General features: G+C 31.8%; 2 protein-coding genes across 2 annotated transcripts; one reads left to right on the top strand and one right to left on the bottom strand.

Moving 5' to 3' along the window:
* Positions 1-9836: 9836 nt before the first annotated feature.
* LOC101252627 (uncharacterized) lies at positions 9837-18408 on the bottom strand. Its single transcript, XM_004247307.5, has 3 exons — positions 17321-18408; positions 13098-13405; positions 9837-10430 (listed from the first exon to the last, which is right to left on the bottom strand). The coding sequence occupies exons 1-3, from the start codon at positions 18193-18195 to the stop codon at positions 10075-10077; spliced, it is 1539 nt and encodes a 512-aa protein (XP_004247355.2). The 5' UTR covers positions 18196-18408; the 3' UTR covers positions 9837-10074.
* A 1922-nt stretch (positions 18409-20330) lies between these two features.
* Positions 20331-23772, top strand: LOC101252922 (photosystem II D1 precursor processing protein PSB27-H2, chloroplastic). Its single transcript, XM_004247308.5, has 4 exons — positions 20331-20546; positions 20834-20950; positions 22007-22413; positions 23403-23772. The coding sequence occupies exons 2-4, from the start codon at positions 20872-20874 to the stop codon at positions 23538-23540; spliced, it is 624 nt and encodes a 207-aa protein (XP_004247356.1). The 5' UTR covers positions 20331-20546; positions 20834-20871; the 3' UTR covers positions 23541-23772.
* Positions 23773-24416: the final 644 nt, after the last annotated feature.

The raw sequence follows: 24416 nt of genomic DNA, 5'->3' as shown, positions 1-24416 counted from the left end.
ATTTAAAGTTAGAAATTTTAAGGTGAATTTAACTTTTTAATTATAAAATTAGATAAAGATAATTTTTATCTACTTTCTAATGGTGATAAAAGCATCTACAAATATAAAATTTTTATGGAAGGGTTTGAATAATAACAATATAATGTTTGAGATTTAAATTTGAAATTCTAAAGGGAATTTAATCTTTCAATTACAAAGTCAGATTTTAACATTATATTCAAGAGGTTTAAAATATGTATATTTATATTTAAAAAGTTGAAATATATTTTATACATAATGTTTTTTTTATCGATTTGATTTTGATGAATTTATCACTACACTCTAGATTAACTTAGGTAAAAATATATATTTTTATAACTAGATTAAAAGTCCGATTAAAAAGATAAACACTTAAAACTATGATTTTAAATTATTGAAAAGATATCAACAAATATTTTTTATTGAAATCACTCACATTATATATATAATATTATTTTTAAAAAAATACTCACATGCTCTTGAGGAATGTAGGTGGAGTGTTGCTTAAGTTAAGGATTACAATTCATGTGGTTTTGCTTTGTTTTGTTATTTTATTTGGTTAATTTGTCTGTTTCATTAAGATTTAATAATTGATTATATATTATATAATTTTTTGTTTATATTATGTTTTTTCTTTATCCCAATCAACGATTAAGACAAATGTGTATAGTTACATGTCAACTATAAGTCAAATTGTCAAAATTATGAATCCTAATTTCAACGTTTATTTATCAAAAAAAATCTAAAACTTTATTTATTACGAGATGAAAAATAAAAAATTAATGGAGTTCGATAACATTGTAATAAATACTCAAAAAATTAATTTTTTTTCAAAAGAAAAAAACTTCATTATAATTTATAAACTCCCACATTAATAGATATCAAACATGAAAAAATGATGAAAAAAATATTGACATAAACATTTAATTCAAGATTGATAAATTGATACTAGTTTTACTTTTTCTCTATCATATTTAGCTACGTAAATTTAATTCAAAAAAAGTGTTGTTATAACAAATTAAAAAGATATTTATTTTTTCCAAATCAATTATATTTTCGATGAATGATTTATACAAATTTATTTTAAGAATCTTAACATTTTACATTTCGAAAAGATAAACGAAAGTTAGTTAAAATTCTTATAATTAATGCTATGAATTTTATTCTACTTCTGTATTAAACTTTGTATGATATTATAAGTTATCAATAAATCTCTCTTATTACTAAGAACTTTTGGGATATATACATTTTTTAATCAAAAAAATATAATTGAAAACATTTTGATATTATAACATTAACTTGTTTTTTCAAGTAAAATTTCCTTTACAATTATGAAACTTTAATTTTTGATCAGGTGAAATGCATGTTTAAATATAACTTTTCAATATATCATATTTTTAGCTTTAAATTTACAAACTTTTTTTCCGAATGTTCAATCAAATTTATGTCTAAATGCATGCTTAAATATGATAACTTGATTCCATTTAAATCCCCAATTTATTTAAAATTACATAAAATAATATCTTCTTTAAAAGAAAAAGATTTTATATTAACATTAACTCACTTTTCAAATTATAAATCTAGAATAATTAACGAAATAGTTCAAATATGTTCCCCACTCTCTTGAGAAATAGTACTACTAAAAGAAGAAGGAAATGAAATGAAATGAGAGAGACCAATCACATAATACCATACACAAAAATGCAAAAAGTGTTATAGGAAGCCTAAGTAATATCGGATCGAGAATTAATTTGAATTCTTTTAATAGAAAATAATATTATTTATAGAGTTATAATAAGATAGTATTAAATTTCTTTTTCAAACTTCTTTTATATTTGAAATTTTTAATTTTATCAGTGGATAATATTGACGTTCTCTTATATTATGAGCTTCGAGGTTGAAGCAGGTATGTCTTCATCAATATGACTCCTTTAGTGACGATATTTTTGAAAAATCACACATACTTTTGTGTGGATTTTATTTAATAATCTTAAATTGTAGCTTTATTACTTTTAAGAATAATTAATATTTGTGTAAAATTTATAATTATTTTGAATAAAAATTAACAATCAATAAAGAAAAATACTCCAACTCTAAACGTCATAAGGAGACTCTTTATATTAAATTTATGAGAAAAAGAATGACGTATTTTACTACCACGAAAAAATATATTTCTATAATTTATTGAGATCAATTTTATATTATTTAATTAGCACCATTTAAAAAATAAATACCCGTGGCTAGCATGATCAAATTTTTTATAACTAGTAGTAACAGGTAGCTAGATAGGATAAGAGAGAGTATGATATTGTATGGTGACGAAAATTAAAGAGACTTGTTTGGATAGTGCCATAGTGGAGGAAGGAAAAAGAAGGAATTTTCCTAGACCTCGAAATCACATAAATATCTGTAATTTATTTTACTTTTATTTTCTCCGATCGATATTATTTATCATAATTTCTATTTTTAGAATTAAATTATAAAAACTTCAACTAACATTTTAAGATGTATTTTTTCATCATATTAATATGCAAAAAATTGTAATTTATAGTACTTTTCATATAATTTTAAAATATCTAATTTTTTTGTTTAAAATATCGAATTACTGTGATCCAATTTATCTTTGAAAATTAGTCAAATTGATTTATGATATATGCAACATGACAAACATTTCCGGAGGAGGAGTATAAGATAAGAATAAATAAAAAATTACTCTTTCCGTTTCATTTATGTGACACTATTTTCTTTTTGGTCAATCCCAAAAAGAATGTCATATTTTCTTATATGGTAAATATTTAAAGGTACAATTTTTCTTTTATCCTTATTGGTTCTACTTATGTACTCTAATACATTTATGAGGAGAGAGCAATGTGAGTTTACTTTTTTAAAGGCAATTTGGTAAACATTTCAAAGTCTTCATTATTTCTTAAGCTCCATTCTGGATTAAATATTGCCACATAAAATGAGACGGAAAAAGTAAATCTTTTCAATTTTAGGTTGAGCCATACTAACTTATACTCTTTCCTTCCACTTTATTCGAACTCTTTTCAGCGAAAAATTATATTATTTATACATGATTAAAATATTTTTATATATATATATATGGTAGATGTTGAACTCCCTTGAGCTACTTCACATTTTTATTTATACCAATTTTGAACCTCCTGATTGAAAATCATGACTCAGTCTCTGTTTTCAAAAATTAATTTTACTAATTTTCAAAATTACATAAATTTAATTTTTTAAAAATTTAAATACAAAACTATGAATTACATTTTTTTATATATCAATATAACAAAAAATACATAATCAATATTTTTATAATTTAATTTTAAAAATAAAAAATATGATAAATAATAATAAACCAAAGAAACTATAAATTAAGAAGAAGAAAATATTAGTAATTAATGTGAGCATGTGAGGAATGAGAATGACGTGAGGAGAGAGCTGTTTGGATAAAGAATTTTCCCAAAAATCGAAGAATGAGGGAAAAAAGAAAAGCAAAAGAGAGAAAAAAAAAAGAAAAAAGCTGAGAAAGTGGGAAAGTGGGGTCCAATTAAATGTGAAGGTCTCACATGGGTTAAGTCAGAAAAAGTAAAGTTATTTGCCGGCCTTCAAAGCACTACAAACACTAGGACACTACTCTACTCTTATCCTCTTTCACTTAGGTTAGCTATCTTCCCATATTTCACTTGATATTTATATTAAAGTTTGATTGTTTTGAAAATTTGTATTTGATCTAATAAAATAGTATCTGAAGTTCTTTTATATCGAAGATATAATCATAAAAATCTTCAATTAAGTAGGTATTTGATCATATAATATCATATCACGATATAATATCGTGAGATGAAATTAATGTTTGAATATTCGATTATACGCTGATTCCATCTCATGATTTCATATCATAAAATGTGATTTTTATATTCTTAAAAAAACATGATATGGAGTCATATGGGAATACCATATCATGCCTTGAGATACTTTGATGCAAAAACTGACCTACGAGTTTATATTATGTTAAAACAATTTCACATTTATATTGACTAATTATTTTTTTACATGTAAATAAAATTTATAATCACATTATCACTTTTTAAAATTTATTATTCTCACCGACATAAAAATTATTATTTTCATCAATATATAATCACTTTAACTCACACTTCACAATTGTTGAGTAATAAAATTTCGGAAAAGGGCCTAAAATACCCTTAAAGTATTGAAAATGGTACAAAATTACCCTCCATCCACCTATTGGCTCCAAAATGCCCTTTTCATCCACCTATTGGCTCCAAAATACCCTTGTCATCCACCTTTGGGTTCAAAATTGACCACTTTTTTAATTGTTTTAAAATTTTTTAACTCTTTAAATATTTTTTAAAATACTTGGCGTTCAACTATTGATTATAATTTTAATTTATTAATATAATTTATATTCAATCCACTACCCACTCATTACTAACTAAACCGTACTCAATTAATGATTCAATTATAATATCAAAATCGTCATAAACACTACTAAAACACGACGAAATTATAGATTCCTTAAAATGACATACAAAATTATTCGAGTCCGAATCGAAACCCCAATTAAATTTAGGTTGAGCTGCTTTTTTAGGAGGACACTTTCTTTCAAAATTGAATTAGAAATTTATGATTAAAGGTAAACAAGTAATACATCCCGAATTAATTCATGCACTTTTTTTTTAAATCTAATTTTTAAATATTTATGATTTGTTTTAAAACCTTTAATATATTTGAAAAAAAGTTACGTATGAAGTAACATCGCATAATTGAGACGTAAGAATAATTAAGATGAACATAATCAGACTTTTAAGTTTATCGGTGATTTTTATTTAGCCACTTGAATGTATGATAATTTACTTTTATAATTTTTAAAAACAATCAATTGGCAGTAGCTTGCATTAATAATGTGACGGTTTATTAAGAGGAATTTGATTAGTAATGGGTGGGTAATGGATTGATACATAAATTATACTAATAAGTTAAATTATAAGAAATAGTTGAGCCCCACGTATTTTAAAAAAATATTTAAATAGTTTAAATATAAAACCGTTAAATAAGTGGTCAATTTTGAACAAAAAGGTGGATGACAAGGGTATTTTTGACCCAATAGGTGGGTGAAAAGGGTATTTTGGAGCCAATAGGTGGATGGAGGGTAATTTTGTACCATTTTCAATACTTTAAGGGTATTTTAGGCCTTTTTCCGATAAAATTTTGAAGAACCCATGAAAGGTGTTCTATTTTTACTCAATTATATTAATGAGAAGTGAAAGTTAAATCGAAAGTTAGATTAAAACAATTACTTAAAAGGATAACAAATAACTTATTATGCAATTTTATTTTGTTTATTTGATAAGATTGAATAAACAATTGGGACTATTTTAATAATTTTAAAACTTATGAATTTTTCATGCTTATTTGAAAATATACAACATCAGAATTTTGTATCGCATGTTCAAAAAAAACTTTAATTTCATATTATGATTCCATATCATAATACCATATTGTGATTTCATATCATGATACTAATCGCATAACCAAATAAACCCTAAGAAAAAATAGTCTTATCTATTATATCATATCGATTGATGGTCTATCGCTTCTTTTAATAGTCAATTAGACACCAGGGCAGAGGTAAGTGGAGATTTGTAGGTATAGATAAATTCAGTAATTTTTATGTTAATATTTATATTAGAAAATTAAATAAATAATTGATTATTGACTCAATGGTAAAGAAGTGATTATGAAAATCCATTATTTTTTTTCTTCAATTCTAAAATTTATAATGACCACATTATTTTGACAACAACAGTTATATCTTTATTTTTAGATCTAAGTATTTTGAATATAACATTGAATTTGACATAGATTATTAGTTTCATTACACGCTATTATATTTGACTAACTAAACTTAAATACGCTCGAAATTTGTTACATGATATAGCAAGTGATTTTAAATTCTTGTATATGACTCATAATAAAAAATCTCGAGAAAAATATTAAAAACACTCAAACACTTAACGAGAATTTAGGAATGTATGTATTTTCATTGTTCACTCATCTTGTAAAATAAAAAGTGTATTTAAGTTCAATTAAATCAAATTAATAAATATTTTTAAGATTGACAATAATTTAATTGATAAAATTAATAACTCGGTCCGAGTTTAGATATAAAGGTTGTTTATAGTTGTACCTTTGGTGGTAGTATATGTACAGTTCATTCCACTCTGATTCTAACTTCTGCCCAACTAATTGTTTGCCTACCAATTTATTGCAAAACGTAAAGATAACGTATTTTTAAAAATATAAACAATCAGTTCACGCATAAATGAGTGCTACTATTCCCATTTTTTATTTTTATATAAGAAAATTAAAAAGGGATAACAATGTTTATGGTTTGATTTTTGCATTATAATTACGTAAGACTTTGTTTTCTCAATATATAAATTTGATAAAACTTGTGTTTATAAAAATTAATATGTATATTATTTAAGCAAAATATAAATTTAATTTAATATAATATCAATAAAATATGACAATCGAAGAAACGATGTTGTGATGACGGCTCTAGGTGCAATCCAACATTGTGGTAGGCGATGATAGCAAGTCTGGATCGTAGTTAATCGTAATGCATAGTGATTGACAATAATAATAAATGGTGATTCTTGATCGTAATAGTTAGTGATAGCAATTACTAATTATGGTGAACGATAATAATAGTTGACAATGATAATGAATAAATGATAATGACGATCAATGATATATATTAGAGGTTTATGTTAGTAATTAGAGGTTGTAATGAAATAATTTATCTTTACTACATTAAACTCACTGTTTCTATAACCAATGAATTTAATGTATCAACCAAGATAATTTTACTAGGATAGTTTTTTCGTAAGACATTTGACATTTGTTTGTGTGAGCTTGGTCAAATTAGTGATCTCAAATCTCGATAAATTACATGAGAGCTATAGGCTTTAGGATCACCGTAAAACTAGCAAATTCTTTTTTTTTTTTAAATGTGAGATATGAGACATTATTATTTAAAAAAGAAAATTTCAATTTAATTCGCATCAAATATAAATCTAAAAAGATATAAAATGCTTCTTAGTGAGAGGTTATTAATTCTTTGATTCATATCCTAATAAGTCTGTTTGCTGGTTAAAATTACGATGACAATCATATAATAATTCGTAAATTAATAATGTAGGATATAACTATTTATGTATACTCACTTCATATTCTAACTTACATCAAATAACTACTATTTATGTGAAATCATAAGGGAAAATGCAAAATACCTACTATGACCAAAATTTTAGAGACATACTTTAACTAAATTAAGATTCAATTACTTTCTGAACTTATCTTTTTTTGTAAAAATATATTTTTTGTCTTACGTGGCACACTCCATAACCCAATGCAATTGATACACGTGAGAAATATTTAGATGCCATATAAGCCAAATAGGTGTACAAAATTATAAAAAAATTAAAGATTCAAGAGGATAATAAAATCTTAAGACGTGTATGTGAAATTTTTATCATAATATAGAAAGATACTTATGCATTTCCAAATTATAAACTAAATAATTGAGCTCCATATTTAATATGGTGAATTTTAAAGAAGAATTTAATTCAATATCCCATCACACTCTTGTGTACTTTAATTCAATTTTATAGAGTATCAACGTGGAGTGGAATGATATGAAATAACCAGAAGATAACAGAATGGAACAGGCATGCGCACTGCCTGCTGTCCTCTTGTCTTTTTCACTTTGTTCGTTTCCGCTAGATGTTTCATATTTATATTAACATTTAATTTAATTATATTTAAATTTATGTATTATAAAATTTTAAACTTCTTTTTCTTAGAGAGACATTTTTCTGCTAAACTTCTTTTCATTTTTAAGGACATAAATTTAAAATTTCTGATCAAAAATGAAGAAATTTTAACTATTACGTCACAATCTAGTCGATATCGTCCTCTCGGTCTATTTTTACTTTTAGAATGACTCAGTAAATAGTAAAAAGTTGATGGAATCTTAGGATGAAATGAGACTATAATATATTACTAATATTTTGATTTCAATATGTGGGTATTATTATTATGAGTGCATGTGATTAGGCTTAACTAATTATGCTCTTTGTTGTTATTTGATAATTCTCATAGACAATAATTATATCCACTGCTCATCTACATTTAGTTGCCTAACCTATTCATCAAATTTCAAAAAGTATGCTTTTCAACTATTTTATGGTATAATATAATTTGATCATATTAACTTATCTCCTATCCACTCAAATAAAAAAGAAGAAATTATCTAAAATTTTGCCTCCGTTATATTTAAACTCAAATCAACATGCCTTTTTCCTATTAGGGGGTTATGTGGTATTGACATTTTATGTATAGCTTATAAGTTCGCGGTGTTACATAAAGAGTAATTAAATTAAGAATCTAATTATTTAGAGTGCAATATTATAAATTTTATTATATTTTATTACGTCTAAGTACGTCTAGGTACATGTATACATAAAATCAAAATTAGACGTAATTTATTCAAAATACACAATATTCAAATAAATTCTCATGTGTCCAAAATACATACACAAATCTCACTTGCTTTTTTTCCATCTCGCTCGTGTATTTAATATCTCAAATCACGTGTCTAATTTGATTCACATGTATCATGAATGCATAAACAAATCTTGCTCAATTCCTTGACCTAACTCGCCTCTCTCCCTATTTTAATCTATCTAATATCAAAAAATTGATATCTAAATATATGTAACTTGAAATCTAATACAAATTATTAATTAAAGAGATAAGATATCATTATTTCAAACCATATGAAAAATGAACAAATAATGTTTGTATGATTAGGTAGTTTGTTTCTCCTTTCCCAAAAGAGTGAGTCTTGCGTAGCAACATAGATGAGGTATCTTTCGTTGTTTTTTTTTTTTTTTTTTTTAAGGTATCTTTTAGCTAATAAGTATAATCCAAAAGAAAACAAAATTAAAGATCAATTCTAATATGAAATTCAATCAAACTTAACATATACTACTATCAATGTATGTGCTACTATTGATTGAGAAACACTAAACGGGATTTTGTAAAAATAAAAAAAGCTTTTCTAAAAATAAAATAAAAATAACACTGCCAAAAAACACCAACAGAGAATTGATTCCTTCTTGACCACTAAAAGTTTGGAGAGAGATAAGGCACTTGAGTCCTACTTTTGACTGAAAAATATTCCTCTCTCGAGAGACAAAATCCAAGGACAAAAATAACAACTTCAAAGTGACATCAAATCTTAGTAACATTATATTTTACAAAAATTTCAATCAGCACAAACTACAACAATTAAAAAGGTCTTAAATTTAATTCAAGAAACTAATAATTCATGACCACATGTATCATGAACAAGAGCTATTGCTTGAATTATAGAACTTGCATCGAATAATGTTGGTGTTGTATCGATGGGCGATCCTTTAAAGAAAATGATTTTATCTCAAATTTACCAGTAAAATAAAACAATCTTAAAGCAGAGCAAGATAATACTGCTTTAGCTAAACTTGCACCAGAACTTTATGCTTCTGATTGCAATCTAGTGAGACTAGTAGTGCTTAAGATATTAACCTGCAATAACGAATTCCTCGTTTTCAGGTCAAAGTTTTGAGGCATAGTTTTGTACTAATACCTGCAGGGGAACCCTAAATTAAACCTTGAGACAAATTTATGAACCATGATCATTGGTACACCCAGCCTCAAATAGAGGAAGGACGAGAACAAACAGCAAGTCCATTGGACTTCAAAACCACTAATCTTGTGCCAGAGATGTTTCACTACAAGAGAAGGGAAGAGACATGCATGGCATTAATATCTTAGTCCTACCGTTGTACCAGAGAGCCCCAACTCTCGGATTCCTAAGGGCAACACAAGTAACACGAAACGACAATATCTAGAATAGAGAATTGAGTAATACTCTCAACTTAAGCATATCTCAAACACAAATCTATTGACCTGGTTCTAACCAGATGGCTTGTAATCCGATCGGCTAGCGATGGTTATCTTCTTTCGGAAGTCGAAATCAACCTTCTCTAAGTCGTTAACAGTGCCCAGGTAACCATAGAAGACCCTCTTCTTCTCTCCAGTCCGATGATCATACTTGCAAAGGTCAGGATTGTTCTCATCATCCTTGCCTAGAGTCAAGGGCTGCAGTCGAGCCCAACCATTTCTCCCATGATTATCTTTCTCAAAATATTCAGCTAACCGCATGGCTTCCGTCAAACCTGATTGGTCACTTGCAAACTTAACCAGGGTAACACCTAGATGACCGTCTCTGCTATACAAGGCCTTTGCCTTGCCACCGTGAAATCCAATACCTGAAAGAAAAATTGGCAATTGCAGTAAAGAAACGTCAAGAACATAGAGCTAAAAAACAAGCCTGAAGAAAGGATGACACTGGTGCCTTGTAACCAGTTCCACATAAATAAATTGGGCAATACACTATCTAAAGTAAAATAGGAAATTGAAGCATAGGAGGTCTCAAGAAAGATATAGTCCTAAAATCAACAACCATTATAGAACAAGCACTAACTCAAGGTGTTTAAGGAAAACTCCTATGCATAATAGCTGCTTAAGCGGCCATACCACCGCTCAAATAGTCTACCCCTTGTTTATATAAAAGATATTCCTATTACCAAAAAAAGAACAAACACTAGCTAACGATCAAGTTCCACACACAAGACACCAATGATTACAAATATTAATAGGAAGTTTTAATCTGACGTTGTCCTCTCAGCTTTTTGTTTCAGAAAAGGTGAAAAATGATAGGACAAGGAAGGAGGACTGATAATGAAACCACTGGCAAAGGCATTCATGGCATTAATCCTCCCATAGAATAACCCATGGTTGGCAACGCATAGTGACCAGTATGGTGGTGGTAATAATAATAATAGCAACAATCAGTGGCGGAGCCACAAATACTTGAGGGGTGTAGACCAACACCCCTTTGTCGGAAAATTACAGTGTAACAACAACAACAATAATAATGCAACTCCTAGAACACCAAAATTCTTAAGCTAGCAGAGAAATGGTAAACACCAAAAGAACAAACTGATGTGTCAAAGCATCTTCAGAAAATGGATTCAAACTCAAGTTGATCATTTTATATGGAAGTCAAAGAAATAGGCACTGCACCAGTTCTATGAACAAAGATTCCTCAATAGAAACAAGATACACAGATCCTCAATACCTAATTGTTCTTGATGAATTTGAAGGCAAAACCACCAAGACTCTTTAAAAACCTCAAAAGAAAACATCAGTGAAACCCGGTTTAAGCAGACTAGAAAAGGAACACCAAACTATCTCTCCCTGTATCCACAACAAAGTTAAGCATGGACCAGGAAAGGAAACTACCCTGCTGGAAAAAGGTTTATTGAAACCAAACCAAATGTATTTCAACAGTAGAGATGTACAGATTATAGAAGACTACCTCTCCCTGTATCCACAACAAAGTTAAGCATGGACCAGGAAAGGAAACTACCCCTACTGGAAAAAGGTTTATTGAAACCAAACCAAACGCATTTCAACAGTAGAGATGTTGGAAGAAAGCTGAGGTCCAAGCTCTAGAAGAGAGGACAAACTCAAGTTGCAATCTCATACATGTTGACCATGTACAAACAGACAACTAAAAATACAATCATATCACTGAGTTCCTCACAAAGAATTGCACAGCTTCTATTTCTGGGAAGATGTCAATTATAGTAATTGTCAAACATCTCAATGAAAGTAGAACCATGCCTGAAGTCACATTACACCGACTATCAGCAAAGATTTAGCTTTTGGACATTGTGAAACATGAAGAAAAGAGTATACTGGTTACGCAAAATGCATGAAAAATAGAATTAGTCCAAGAGAGTGCAATTAATGCTCTAAATACAAGTTAGCAACACAAATGGCAGGTTACACTGAATCCCATGCAATCCATATTATTCTCCGAAATGTATAGTGGTGACATGACTGAAGAAATATATTCTTAGGCATGAGAATGCAAGAGCATATAAGCCTATAAACAATGCTTTTCGCTGCTTCTGATTCTTGTTAGCATTACAATTGGCATGCAATCCGCCAAATTCATTTTTTCTCAAAGGTAACAGAACTAATATTGAGAAAATTTTAAGAAGAGCCAAGGGGCTTTTCTGAAAGAAGTCGATTTGTGTTATCCTTCCAGACAGTAGCAACTAAAGAATGTTTTGAGAAGTAAGATGATTCATTTCGTCTGAAGCGTACCACGAAGGTGCTGGAATATTTACAATGCAAAAACTCAGTCTCCCTCCGTAAATGTACAGAACTAAGGAAACGTACAAGGGAGTCTATTCCATTTACATTTGAACTTTTACCGCAGAAAGACAACCTGAAGAGCGCTTTTTCATAAAATAAAACTGCAATGCCATTAAAAGTATTATCCCTAATATCAATTCGGATGTGACTTAACACCCTAAACATGATAGGATGTTCCCTCCCTCCCTCTGTGAGGCCTTTCATGTCAATTTCCTTGACAAATCATCTAATTAATAAAAAATATACAAATTCAAGTCTAAAATCTATTAACATAATTCTACAAACCACCAAGTTTGCTTTCAGAGTCCACTGCAAGATGTGATCAACATATTTAAGATTCTAAACTGCCTCAGATCCAATGATTCGTGGCCTAAGAGGCAACTCTCACAGAACACTATCGAAGAGCACACTTGCAAGTAGACTAAAAAAATAATCAGAAACTGCTAGTGTGCAAGACGGCGGTGATTAAGTGAGACCACTGACAATGCCGAAACACAGACCATCAGCAAAAACGGCATTGTAAATCCATCAAATGGACAGACAAATTACGCAAGTACTCGTCCTAAAAAAAGGAACACAGATATTGGGTGGAGATTTTAGATGTGGAAAGTAGCTATGGCTGTTATACGTCTGCAAAAGGATAGCGCAGTGGAAACTCCCCTTGATGAAACGATGGAAATGAAAAGAAACAGAGATGGATGTCTTACCTTTAAGGTAACTATCCATTGCCTTGTTTCCCAAACCCTCCATGCGCCCATCATCGCGTTTTCCTGTGATAGTGTTATGGATTATAACCAAAGGCGGCCACAAAACTAGATCATCTCGGTTTGCAGTTGCTTCATCAGCAGATAACATCTGATATGACTTTGAGTGATCAGGAGGTGTCAAATAGTTCCATCCCATCAGAACACATAATGCTTTGTGGAAGGCCAAATGGTCCACAAGTGAATCAGCACTATCCGGGTTGTAGGCGTGCATAATGAGAGAGTGCATATCAGGAAAATCTTTTGAAGTCCTGTGTGGTTTTCATGTCAAAGTTACGAAGTACTTCAGAGTTATTCCTCAAATTCCAAGTTAAGATAAACTTAAGTCTAAACAAAAGCAAAAGCATTGAGCAATAAAAGGAAATTCGGGTAGTATTATTTCAAGGTGTGGAACTCCACGAGGTGCAATGATACTACTTTTGTGTTTTCGATTGTTTGCAGATGCAGCACATCACAGCTAAAATTCACCCAAAAATGAGATGTAAATTGCCATCAGCCAACAAATTGTCTTTACACCTACTCTGAAGGGAAAGAAATCTCTTTAGAGGTTGCAAAGGGAAGTCAAACAAGTCTCAATTGAATGTAAGCATTGAGATTTTCTCCACAGAGCAGTAGGATAAAAGAACATGTCGTACAAACTACCATCATAAACTTAACACCTATTGCAAACTTACTATGAACAACATTACAATCAAATGAGTAACAAGTACAAAGTAAAGCATAGAACAGCATACAGACCGTGCACATAACTACTTTTGCTGTGCCATAACAAGAATGGGAGAAAACTACAGCTGAAGAAATTAAACAGGACATACTTAATTTTCCTCCTTCGCTAGTTTCCTACAAGCAGCCTTTTTGTCATACTATATTTTTTTAAAGTAAAAGGCTGGATGTATTGATCACCAGTAAACACCGGAGAATGTGCAATTAGAATCAGTACAAGTTGTGTAAAGTGCTCAGAGATTCAATCATGGCTTCAACATCACCAAATAAGGCCAAACTGCACTAAAATGGAAGTGTAGAAATACATTTCTATTTGACTACCCAACAGATTCTTTTTTTGCTCTCAAATATCTAGTGTTACTTCCCTTCGAGGTGGACCACCATATGGAAAAAGCGGGGCCATTCTCGTGCTGCAACAAGCCAACAACCACAACCAAGATAATGGGAATGTTCAGCAATCACACAACAAGAATTCATAAACAAGAGATCCCTGATTTAGCACGCATTGACCTGTTAAAACTCAGAAGCGAGGCCACACTAAAAAGTGGTAAATGTACTAAAAACTGCTCTGATTATCCACACATCACATACCATTTTCATCTCCCATGGAATGCAACAACCTGGTTCAACCAGCTTTATCCAAGAAAAAAAAAACAATGCTGTTCCACCAGTTCAGCCACATATTGATAATACAGCATTGTGAAAGTAGAAGCTACTCCTCCACCAACAGGACCCTTTTTAGTACAAAATGAGATAAGATTCGAATTCTTGACAAAGTTCAGAACAAGGTACAGATAAAAGCTTCCTATGGCCTAGTGATCTATAAAAGAGAACTACTCAAAGGGCAGAAAACTCCGAAAGAGTTATGCCTAGATAATATGAACCCATTGGTGGGATTCTACCAAGGTTGACTGCCTTCAAATCATTTAGTCGATAATTGCATCACATATGACTAAATCCCCATACGTTAAATATTCAAATCATGTTCATCAATCTACATACATCTAAAACACAAGAAAGAAAAACTTTAAGTCAGATACAGTTGTATTGTTGTGTATAGAGTACCACTAGTCGAGCATTTAAGCATGCAGCTGCTCGAATCTTTGCTTCATGTTCTACCGTTGGGAAATGAAAAGGCCCACTCAACTCATCACAAACTAATGTTATCAAGCATCTAATTCATGGACAGAAATATAGCTCATCTGAAAAATTCTATAAAAGTTTCATGGTGATCATCACAAAGGATGAGCAGGGAAGAGCAATAGCTCAAGTAACCAATCAATGAAGGAGGAGTAGCTTCCGAGGTTCAAATGCCTCACCAAGAAGAACAAAGAATCAACACAATAAACTCTGTATGGCTAGAAGTTAATCACGAGAAGCTAATGAATTACATTACACAGACAGCAACTAAGCTATAACTGTCTATCAAATATGCAAGTAAATAAAAGCATATAGAAAAGGCTCTCCCTTCCCTTCTCTCTCTCTCCCCCAAACGCATATATGGATAATGGCTCCCTTGCTCTGTATATCCGTGACTGGTCTAGAACACTAGTATTATACTTTTTAAAAGCAATGATAGGATTAAGTAAAATACGAAAACTGGGACAATGGTAGAAGATAAAAACAATACATAAATGAGGCCTCAACAGATGCTCATAACCAATGGGGTGGGTCTCCTTACAATGCTTCATTTTACTTACATTTTCAGAACATAAGTTGAGTGTTGAGAAAACATTGTTGTTGTTACTGATATTATTGTTCATCTCTGTCAAGTCAGAAATAAAATAAGATATACAACCAACATTTCATGTACACTCAAACATCCTTTAACTTCTTCTGAGCTATGTCACCTGCACCACCAACTACCCCCACCTCTACTTGTTATATGAGTCTTCTTTTGGGTTTCTTTTTTTCACTTAATAACTATTGTTCTTATGCATTAGAACAGATTCCCACTTCGACCCATGCACTTGGATCCTATGAACTAAACATGAGATATAGAGACTACTTGTTGCATTATGTGTAGTATAACATCCCTATACCCTATATTCGGATTGCTCCCTGATACAATGCTATATTGATATCAGTTACAATCTTAAATGAGAATTGAAGCAGTCATTAGCAGCAAAATAAATGTAGCAGCAGAATACTCTATACTAAAACCTACAGAATTCTTTACTAAAAACAACCCCTACAAAGTTCCAAGTCAACCTAGTCCCACATTTGATCTGATTAATTCCAACACTTAATTTGCATACCAAGCATAGAACATTTTGAAGAAATACAGCATTAGAAGTGCAAATAGAACAAGGACAAATCTTACATGAAATATAAAGTATATAGTCTACTCACAGCACACCAATAAAATTAGATCAAGAAAATAAATATGGGAGTTAGTAACATAGGTTGTCATGGGGAAAACTTACAATGGAACGAGATACACTATTGTTAGCTCGAGAATTAGATACGATTAGTAATAAAGGTAGCTTATCTAGCAAATGACATGGCTTTAAGAATGCCATCTCAAAAACAAGAGACAATGATACCAACACATATGAATCACGGACCAACAACATCTCAATCCAAATTTAATTGTAAAACAACATTACTAGAGTTAAAACAAATGACCTTTTAAGAATAGCATACGACCACACATCTATTTTCAGTGATATTGCAATTACGCCTTCAAGGAGATGAAGACTGAAGAGAGAAAGTGTGAGCGAGTAAGAAGAGAGAGAGTTCAGCACATTTTCCAACATTCAAGGGCAAAGACAACTAAACTTGAACAGCTTATAAAAAATAATCTAAAATAAGAGCAGACCAGAAAACAAGCAATCCAACCTCTGCCCGAGGGAAACTTCATGCAGACCTCAAAGTGCTGTGGGTAACGAGTTACATAACAAAGATAAATTTACTACGCAAAGCAGTCTCTCATTTTCTAAATTGAAGCTACCTAGCTATTTGCTGACAAATCAAGACATAAGCTCAACCATTATTTGCCACATGTTTCAAATAAAACATGATCATGGCAGCAGCTTAAGTCAGCATCTCTAACAACTAAAAGTTAATTATATCAGTTCTCTAAGAATCAAACACTTTCTCCAATTAACTTGGAGCTAGCTAGTTCCTTATCTAGCTGCCAAAGGCCCTTATAATCCCTACCTACGATATCTTCTGCTACAATAGTTCAAGTTTAACAGAAATGGTCTCAAAACCCAATCCTGAAATACACATGAAGCACCCCAAAAGCATAGAATTTAACTTTTCTAGTCGATACTTTTAGTATGTGCATGAAAGTAGCATCTACTGAAGAAAAGTAAAAGGTCATTTTACTACTTATCCAAAGACGATCTAAATCAAAACTGAACCAAAACAAGCATTCAATCAGCACATCAACAATCTAAAACATTAGAAACACAAATAATCCTAGTATAATCCCACACCTGTTGCAAGCAAGACACTGCAAACGCCCCTGCTTTCCATCAGCCAAATAACTCCTTTTGACATTAGCAGTGTCAAAAATTAACTTCACCATAGGCAAAAAAGACTTCTTTAATGCACTTTGATCCACCTCATTGTGCTTAGTCCTACTCGCCCTCCCTTCAAAACCTCCACTTCTCATATATTTTGGTGGCCTATTCATTTCTTCTCCTCTACCCATATACGAACTACTTGACCCGGGCGGAACCGGACCAGCATTTCCATGTTCCAACACTTGTTGCCTTAACCTATCAAGCCCATCCTTTCCCTCGTCACCAAACTTCCTCTTTATTGCACCATCACCAACACGTCCCCCTTCTACCCCTAACGGATTCCAATGATCCGGATTCCTATTCCTCATAAACCCATCATCCGGAAACTGCCTCTCAAATCCTAACCCCGGCGGACCACGAAAGTCCGGCCGGGGAAAAGCTGGAAAATCCTGATAATCATGGGGTAATGCAAAGTAAGACCTTACTGAACCATCAGCTAGAACTATGGTCCTACGTTCAAGCATGTGAAACCCATATAAAGGGGGTGGAGGTGGGTCACGAAAAGGGAAAGGGGGCAAGCCAAAGTGAGCATTCGGGTCGGGTTTTGGTGACGGTTTGCTAATGGGTTTCGGATTTGGAGTCGTAGGCTGAATTGGGTTTGTGGGTTTTGGAGAGGGCTTCGATTTGGGGTCACCGGATCCGGATGCAGCGCCGGCACCGGCTACTGAGGTTTTGGGATCGGAAGAAGGTTTTTTTCCGGTGGTGGATTCCCATCGGGATTTCCGGTGTGAAGCAGAGGGAGCTGGCTTGTTGGAGGAGGGTTTTGGAGGGTTACCTCCTGCCATCCTCTTTGAGTTTTCTGATGCGGCGACTGAGTGCTTAGTATTTGGAAGAGTTGAGAGAGATTATCAGTTATATGTAGAAGGAGAAAAGAGGATTCCAGTAAAGCGGAAGAAGGTAATATATATGAAGAGTATTTGTCCAATAGTGTCAAATTTATATTTGTGAATTAAATTGATTAGATAATGAAATTATAATGAGATGACTCGTAAAAGTTCGATAAAAAAATATGTTTGAGTGAGTTAAACTTAGATACAAAGAAGATTTATCTCGAGCTTCGATGAGTTTGATCATTATTGTAGAACTTTCAATTGTTTGAACTTGTATATAAAATTAAATGAAATTCATGTATTCTTTATTTGTAGCTATTGCTGAAAACAGTCGGTGATTATTTTAGAATCTTGTGTAACAGTGATTGTTCAAATTAACTGTAGTTTGATTTGTGACTTGCACATGGCACCGCGTCCTAGGAGCTAGATGGGCTCTAGTCACGACACTCGATTATTCATGATAGCACATTGAACTTTTCCTAAATGAAAATCGCTTTTCACCAATCTCTCCATTGTTGATTTCGCTATTCATATCTGATTCGTGTCAACTTTTGACTCATTCACCTGTCAAATTCAGATTTCACTTTGAAATACAAGTAACCTAAATTTGACATCAAAATATTTTAAGACTTCACATCAATAAATCACATATTTCATGTTGTTTTATAAATAAATATTTATGCTATTATAAACATTGAAATACAAGTAATTTCACAATTAACTCATTGATCCAAAAAACTAAAAAAACAATAGCAATTAGTCATTCTTTAATAAGGCTTTCACATTATACAAACAATCTATTCATATTTCTTCTTCTTTTTTTAAAAAAAAAAATTAGATGATGAATTTATTTTTACCATATATAAATTTATGAGTCAAATAACATTTAAAAAGAAAAATTAAAATCAAAACTTTTAACTTGAATTTCAAAAATACTAGGATCAAACACTTACATAATTTCCTAGGTCATTCATACAAATATTTTTATTTCGGGTTGGTGGTTAATTTTTACTCCTTAATTCATTGTTTTTATTTTTTGCATATTTAATAAGTTACAAGAAAATAGTGAAAAATACCATCAAAACAAAAAATAATAAAGATTGCAATGTATACGTATGTATATATATATTTTTGTATCACAATATAATATAAGTTATGCCTTGTCATAACTAATTATGCTTCCTAAGCTTATTTCGTTAAATACAATAAGTAACAGGAAAATGGTAAAAAAATACCATAAGATGAAAAACAATAAAGATTATATATATCTTTATATCATAATATAACATAAATTAAGCCTTATCAGAACAGTAATACTTCCTAGTTTCTACACAGATTATGTTGTTAGAGTCAAAAGTTTAATTTAAAACTCACAAATATGTCTTATTTTCTACAAAAATTAATGTCGATAAAAATATAAGTTTAATTTCGAATTAAAATTCACAAACTTATTTATACATAACTTGTGTGGGACAAGACGACAATCCACGACTCAAATTCTTATGAAATTATACCTTTACATGGAAAAATAACGAAAGAAAATATGTAATATCAATCATTGTAAAATGATTGGGATTCTTTCACCCTTAATTAGTATTTTCAGATTCGAATTCAAAGTGTGAAAGAATATTCTATTGGAAGTACTATTCAAAAGTGAGTCTTGTAATGCTCAAATTAAAACTAATCAAGTTGTTATTCATATACCGAACATCAAACGAAAAAAAAGGGAAAAAGGACAAATATATTCCTAAACTATCATAAATGTTATGCAGATATCCTCCGTTATATTTTTGGGACATTGATGCCCCTGCCGTCCAAAAATTAGAACATAAATATTTTTTATACTAACAGATATACATATGTCATAATTATATCCACCACAAAACATTTATTAAATATCGAATCAACGAATAAAATTGTGCTACGTATCCCTATTTAATATTCCGTTAAAATGAAGGACATATATACTTTAAATTTTGAACGACAAAAATACAAATATCTCAAAAATATGACAGATAATATATGCATAACATTTACGATCTTTGGAATATATTTATCTTTTTTCCTCAAAATATGTAACAGAAACTATTGAAGGTACCAAAGTGCAACTGAAAAGTAATAGGAAGGTGCATTGCATATAGTAAGCTGTGAAGTGTGAACCAAACAGAAAGCTATCTCATACATTTAGCTAAGAGCTATTGCTTCTGCCACTCTTGTTCTCTGTCAATTTTCATCTCCAGCTTTAATTATCTCCACCAAAGTTGAAGTCTTTCAGCTTCTTGAGTGTTCTGTGTGTCTATTCTTTGGTGGGTATTCTATATTTTTGCTTTCTTGGAACTAATTTACCCAAAGAAAGCTCCTTTATGACTTTTGGGTCTACCCCAATTCCTCTTTTCTATGTTTACCCAAAGAATTATACTTTGAAAGTGTCATTTATACATTCTTGATTTTTGGTTGTCTAATTCATATATGTGGATTATGTTTGAGCACATGAACTGAAAGGGGCAGTGTGGTTAAAATCAGTTTGGATTAATTAGTTATGTTTTTTCTTATTGATGAGATAATTTAGTTAATGATTCTTATTTTGGTGAAGGTTTCTTCTGATGTGTATGGGGTAGCTTTTGAGTTAGGATGCCTTTCTTCATTCCAATGAATGTATCTCCATTTGCCATTTCTTGCTCTAGTCAGAAGATTCAAGGGACTGATGAATGTAAGATTTTTTCATGTTTGATGTATTTAAGTTCCAGTTCTCTCTTTTTAGTCTGTTTCGAAAAGAATGTATTTTCCTTTTTACAACTCTTTAATTCCAATTTTTACACGTAGACATGCTTAAGATCACAGGATCAAATGACATTTTGATACATTATATATCTCTTTAGTTTATGACTACAGGATTTAAAAGTCGTTCTTTACTTTCTTAAACTCAAAGCTAAGTTAAAACCAGACAAACAAATTGAATAGGAGGGATTATAATTTAGCATCAAGATGCACAACATTTTCTTCTTCTTGTGCTAAAGAGACTAAGTATTTATAATACGAATAGAGATGGACTTACATCACGCTACATGGATAGTGAAGATTCATATAGCCATAGAAATAGTTGTGTTGTTGTAGACACATATTTTCGTGGACTGCAACAGTTCAGTTGTTGTTAACCTACAATTGGCTGGACATAGGTTTCTTACCTCGACGGACAAATTACTATGATTGTTTGCGAGTGAGGCACTGGCTGGACATAGGTTTCTTACCTGGACGGACAAATTACTATGTTTTGCGAGTGAGGCACTGGAGAAACATCTTGACTTGGAGAGATATATAATAGGAAAATGAAGGATCAAGGAAGATAACTATGATGCGATTACCAGGATTTCTGTTATGTGAACATGCTGAGAAGCTTTATATAGATCATCATGATACAAATGTTGTGAGAAAATGCTTTATGAAGTGACCAGACTGTTCAAAAATATTAAGTGTGTTATTGCCTACAGCTTGAAAGTTAAAAGGAAGAGCTAACCAGGGGATCTGTCCTCCTTCCTTATTCTAATGTATCCAATGGAAAAGATAAGCGTGTCGCGGCTTCATTTTTAGGTTTACTTGTCACAAGGCTGTTTCAGTGTCCAGTCTGATATATTTTCTTTCTTTTTCTTGTGTTTGACATATATAGACCTCTCATGAGTACTGCATTATCCACACAGTGTAGTGATTGAATTGTTCCTGATTCCGGAGATTTCTCTTTTCCTGATTTTGATTCTTTTTAACATGACAGATAAACTACAATCACGGAGTTCTGGTATATTATCATCTAAAGAAGAAGGAACTCGTCGCCAGCTTCTTGCAGTAGGTTTTGCCAGTCCTTTGGTTTCACTTTTAACATACAGCTGCAGCTTAAAGGTGCTACCAGCTTGGGCAGAGGATCAAGAGATTCAAGACAAGGATGAAAGTGTGGTTGGGGCTATTAAGTCCTTGTTTGATCCAAATGAGACAACAAAGTCAGGAAAAGTCTTACCAAAGGCTTATTTGAACTCTGTAAGAGAGGTGGTGAAGACATTGCGTGAATCACTAAAGGAAGACCCAAACGACATGTCTAAGTTTAGACGAACAGCTGATGCAGCAAAGGAATCCATCAGGGAATACTTGGGTGGATGGAGAGGACAAAAATCAGTAGTCAATGAGGTAATCCTATTCTAACAAACAAAAAGTGGATGTTATTGCACTGTAGCTCATTGAAAAGTTCAGTACTTGCACAATGCGGTGGATTCATTGTTTTAAAATATGTGTAGAAAATTAGAAACATAATTGGCTAAGAAGGACACTGCCATGCATACTGACTTCAAATTTCAATTTGATAGAACCTCGACTTCTCACTTCTCAGGTGGTTGTTATAACTAGATGACGTATTAAAGATCATTTCAGCTTTCTCGAGCGCCTCTTAGCTGCTCAGGCCCTATATGCAGTTACCTTGCCTAGTTGCCTACTGTCAGTATAAATGAAGTTATTTCTTCTCAAACATCCACCGATACAATTTTTGAATTTTGTTGTTTATTAAATGGTTCTCGGACTTATTTGGATAGGAGGGATAGAATAGCTGTGCCGTTTCCTCATTTTAGAGTCATATGTTTTAGAAACCATAAAAAATTCAAGTTGTACAATAAGTAGACTCTGCCAGTTCAATTATGCATTTGAGTTTTGCACTTCTAGAGCACAGATTGCAGAAAAGAAGACAGAAGAAGTAAGCTTGCTGATGCACCTCTGCAGCAATTACTGCTTTCTTTCATCACTAACTCATTGCTTGTAATGGCATTATAGTTTGTGCAAATCAACTGTCAGAAAGAGATTTTAGAGGTCTTGTGATATAACCTGATCAATAGTATAAATCCCTTCCAGTCAAACTGAAGAACACTTGCCCCCTTCTAGCAAGGTTGCCGGCAAACAGTTAGAAGGGGCTCCGTCGAATCCTGTCATGATTGTGCTTGTACCTGGCCAATATATAATTATTGACATGCATTTATGCATCAATCTACACTAGCATGCAAAACAAGACTTATAGTTTAGTTTTTTGTTCTCCTGTAGTGGAAGCAGAAATATTTGACAGTTAAGCACATCCATGTCTTCCTGAGTTTGTTTCATCTGGTCATTGTTTTGACATCATGCTCAACTTGCAGGAGTCATATGTTCTGCTAGAGAAAGCTATTAGATCTCTGGCCAGTTTTTATTCAAAGGCAGGCCCATCTGCTGCACTTCCAGAAGAGGTAAAGTCAGAGATCTTAGATGATCTGAATAAAGCAGAAGAAGCATTGTAACATGGGGTGGAAGGTCAGTGGTACATGGTGGAATAGTCGAGGTACACACAAGTTGGCTCGGACGCAACAGTAGTAAAAAAGAGCCAAAAAAAAAAATTGTATTATGGTTCTTGATACAGATAACAAAAGACGCCATTGCAGTATATTATCTTCTGTTACAGTATGCTCAATTAGGTATAGTCTAATTGATAAACGTAACATTTTGTCAAACTATCTTTTGTTGCATTGTTTAGTTCATTAGCCCCTGTCACAAGACCTATTTGTGTGAAGATGCATGAAAGGAAAATGAAGAAAGAAATTCAAATTGCTCTGGGACTGGATGTGTGAGATAGGCAGACAGAGCTTTTCACTGTCAAAGTTAAAGGTTTGTTGGTGGCGAGATCAGCTTGCCTTCTAGTTGTGCAACTGAACGACCGCTAAGTTTCCAGCCAGTGATAGCTGAAGTAATCAAATCGGTCACCCCAACGTAGAGCTGTCATTTAAGTGCGATATTATATACAGTCTTATCTTGCGCTACTTAAACCTTGACTTCTTGATTACACGGTTGACAACCCTTACTGTTACACCTAGCCGCATAGGTACTCCACCATGAAGTGACCCTTGGGATTTCACAATGTTATGTTATTGTACTCCTTGAAGTCCCTGTTCTACTAAGTCAGAATCACACTAAAGCATCCAAGAGTCAAGACAACACAATCCACACCCCATTAACAGCATCCACTAAGAAAAACTCAGTATGAAAACCAAAAATTGAAATTATGAAAATACAGAACATATGAAGTTCTACATAAAAAATCGATTGGACTTAGCATAGCTTCAAGTTGCATCTCATTTTTTGCTGAAACAGATTGCTAGAGCCCAGAGGAATTGCAAAGG

This window comes from Solanum lycopersicum, chromosome 9, assembly GCF_036512215.1.
Source record: "Solanum lycopersicum chromosome 9, SLM_r2.1".
Lineage (NCBI taxonomy): Eukaryota > Viridiplantae > Streptophyta > Magnoliopsida > Solanales > Solanaceae > Solanum > Solanum lycopersicum.
This window is presented reverse-complemented; position numbering and strand designations above follow the sequence as displayed.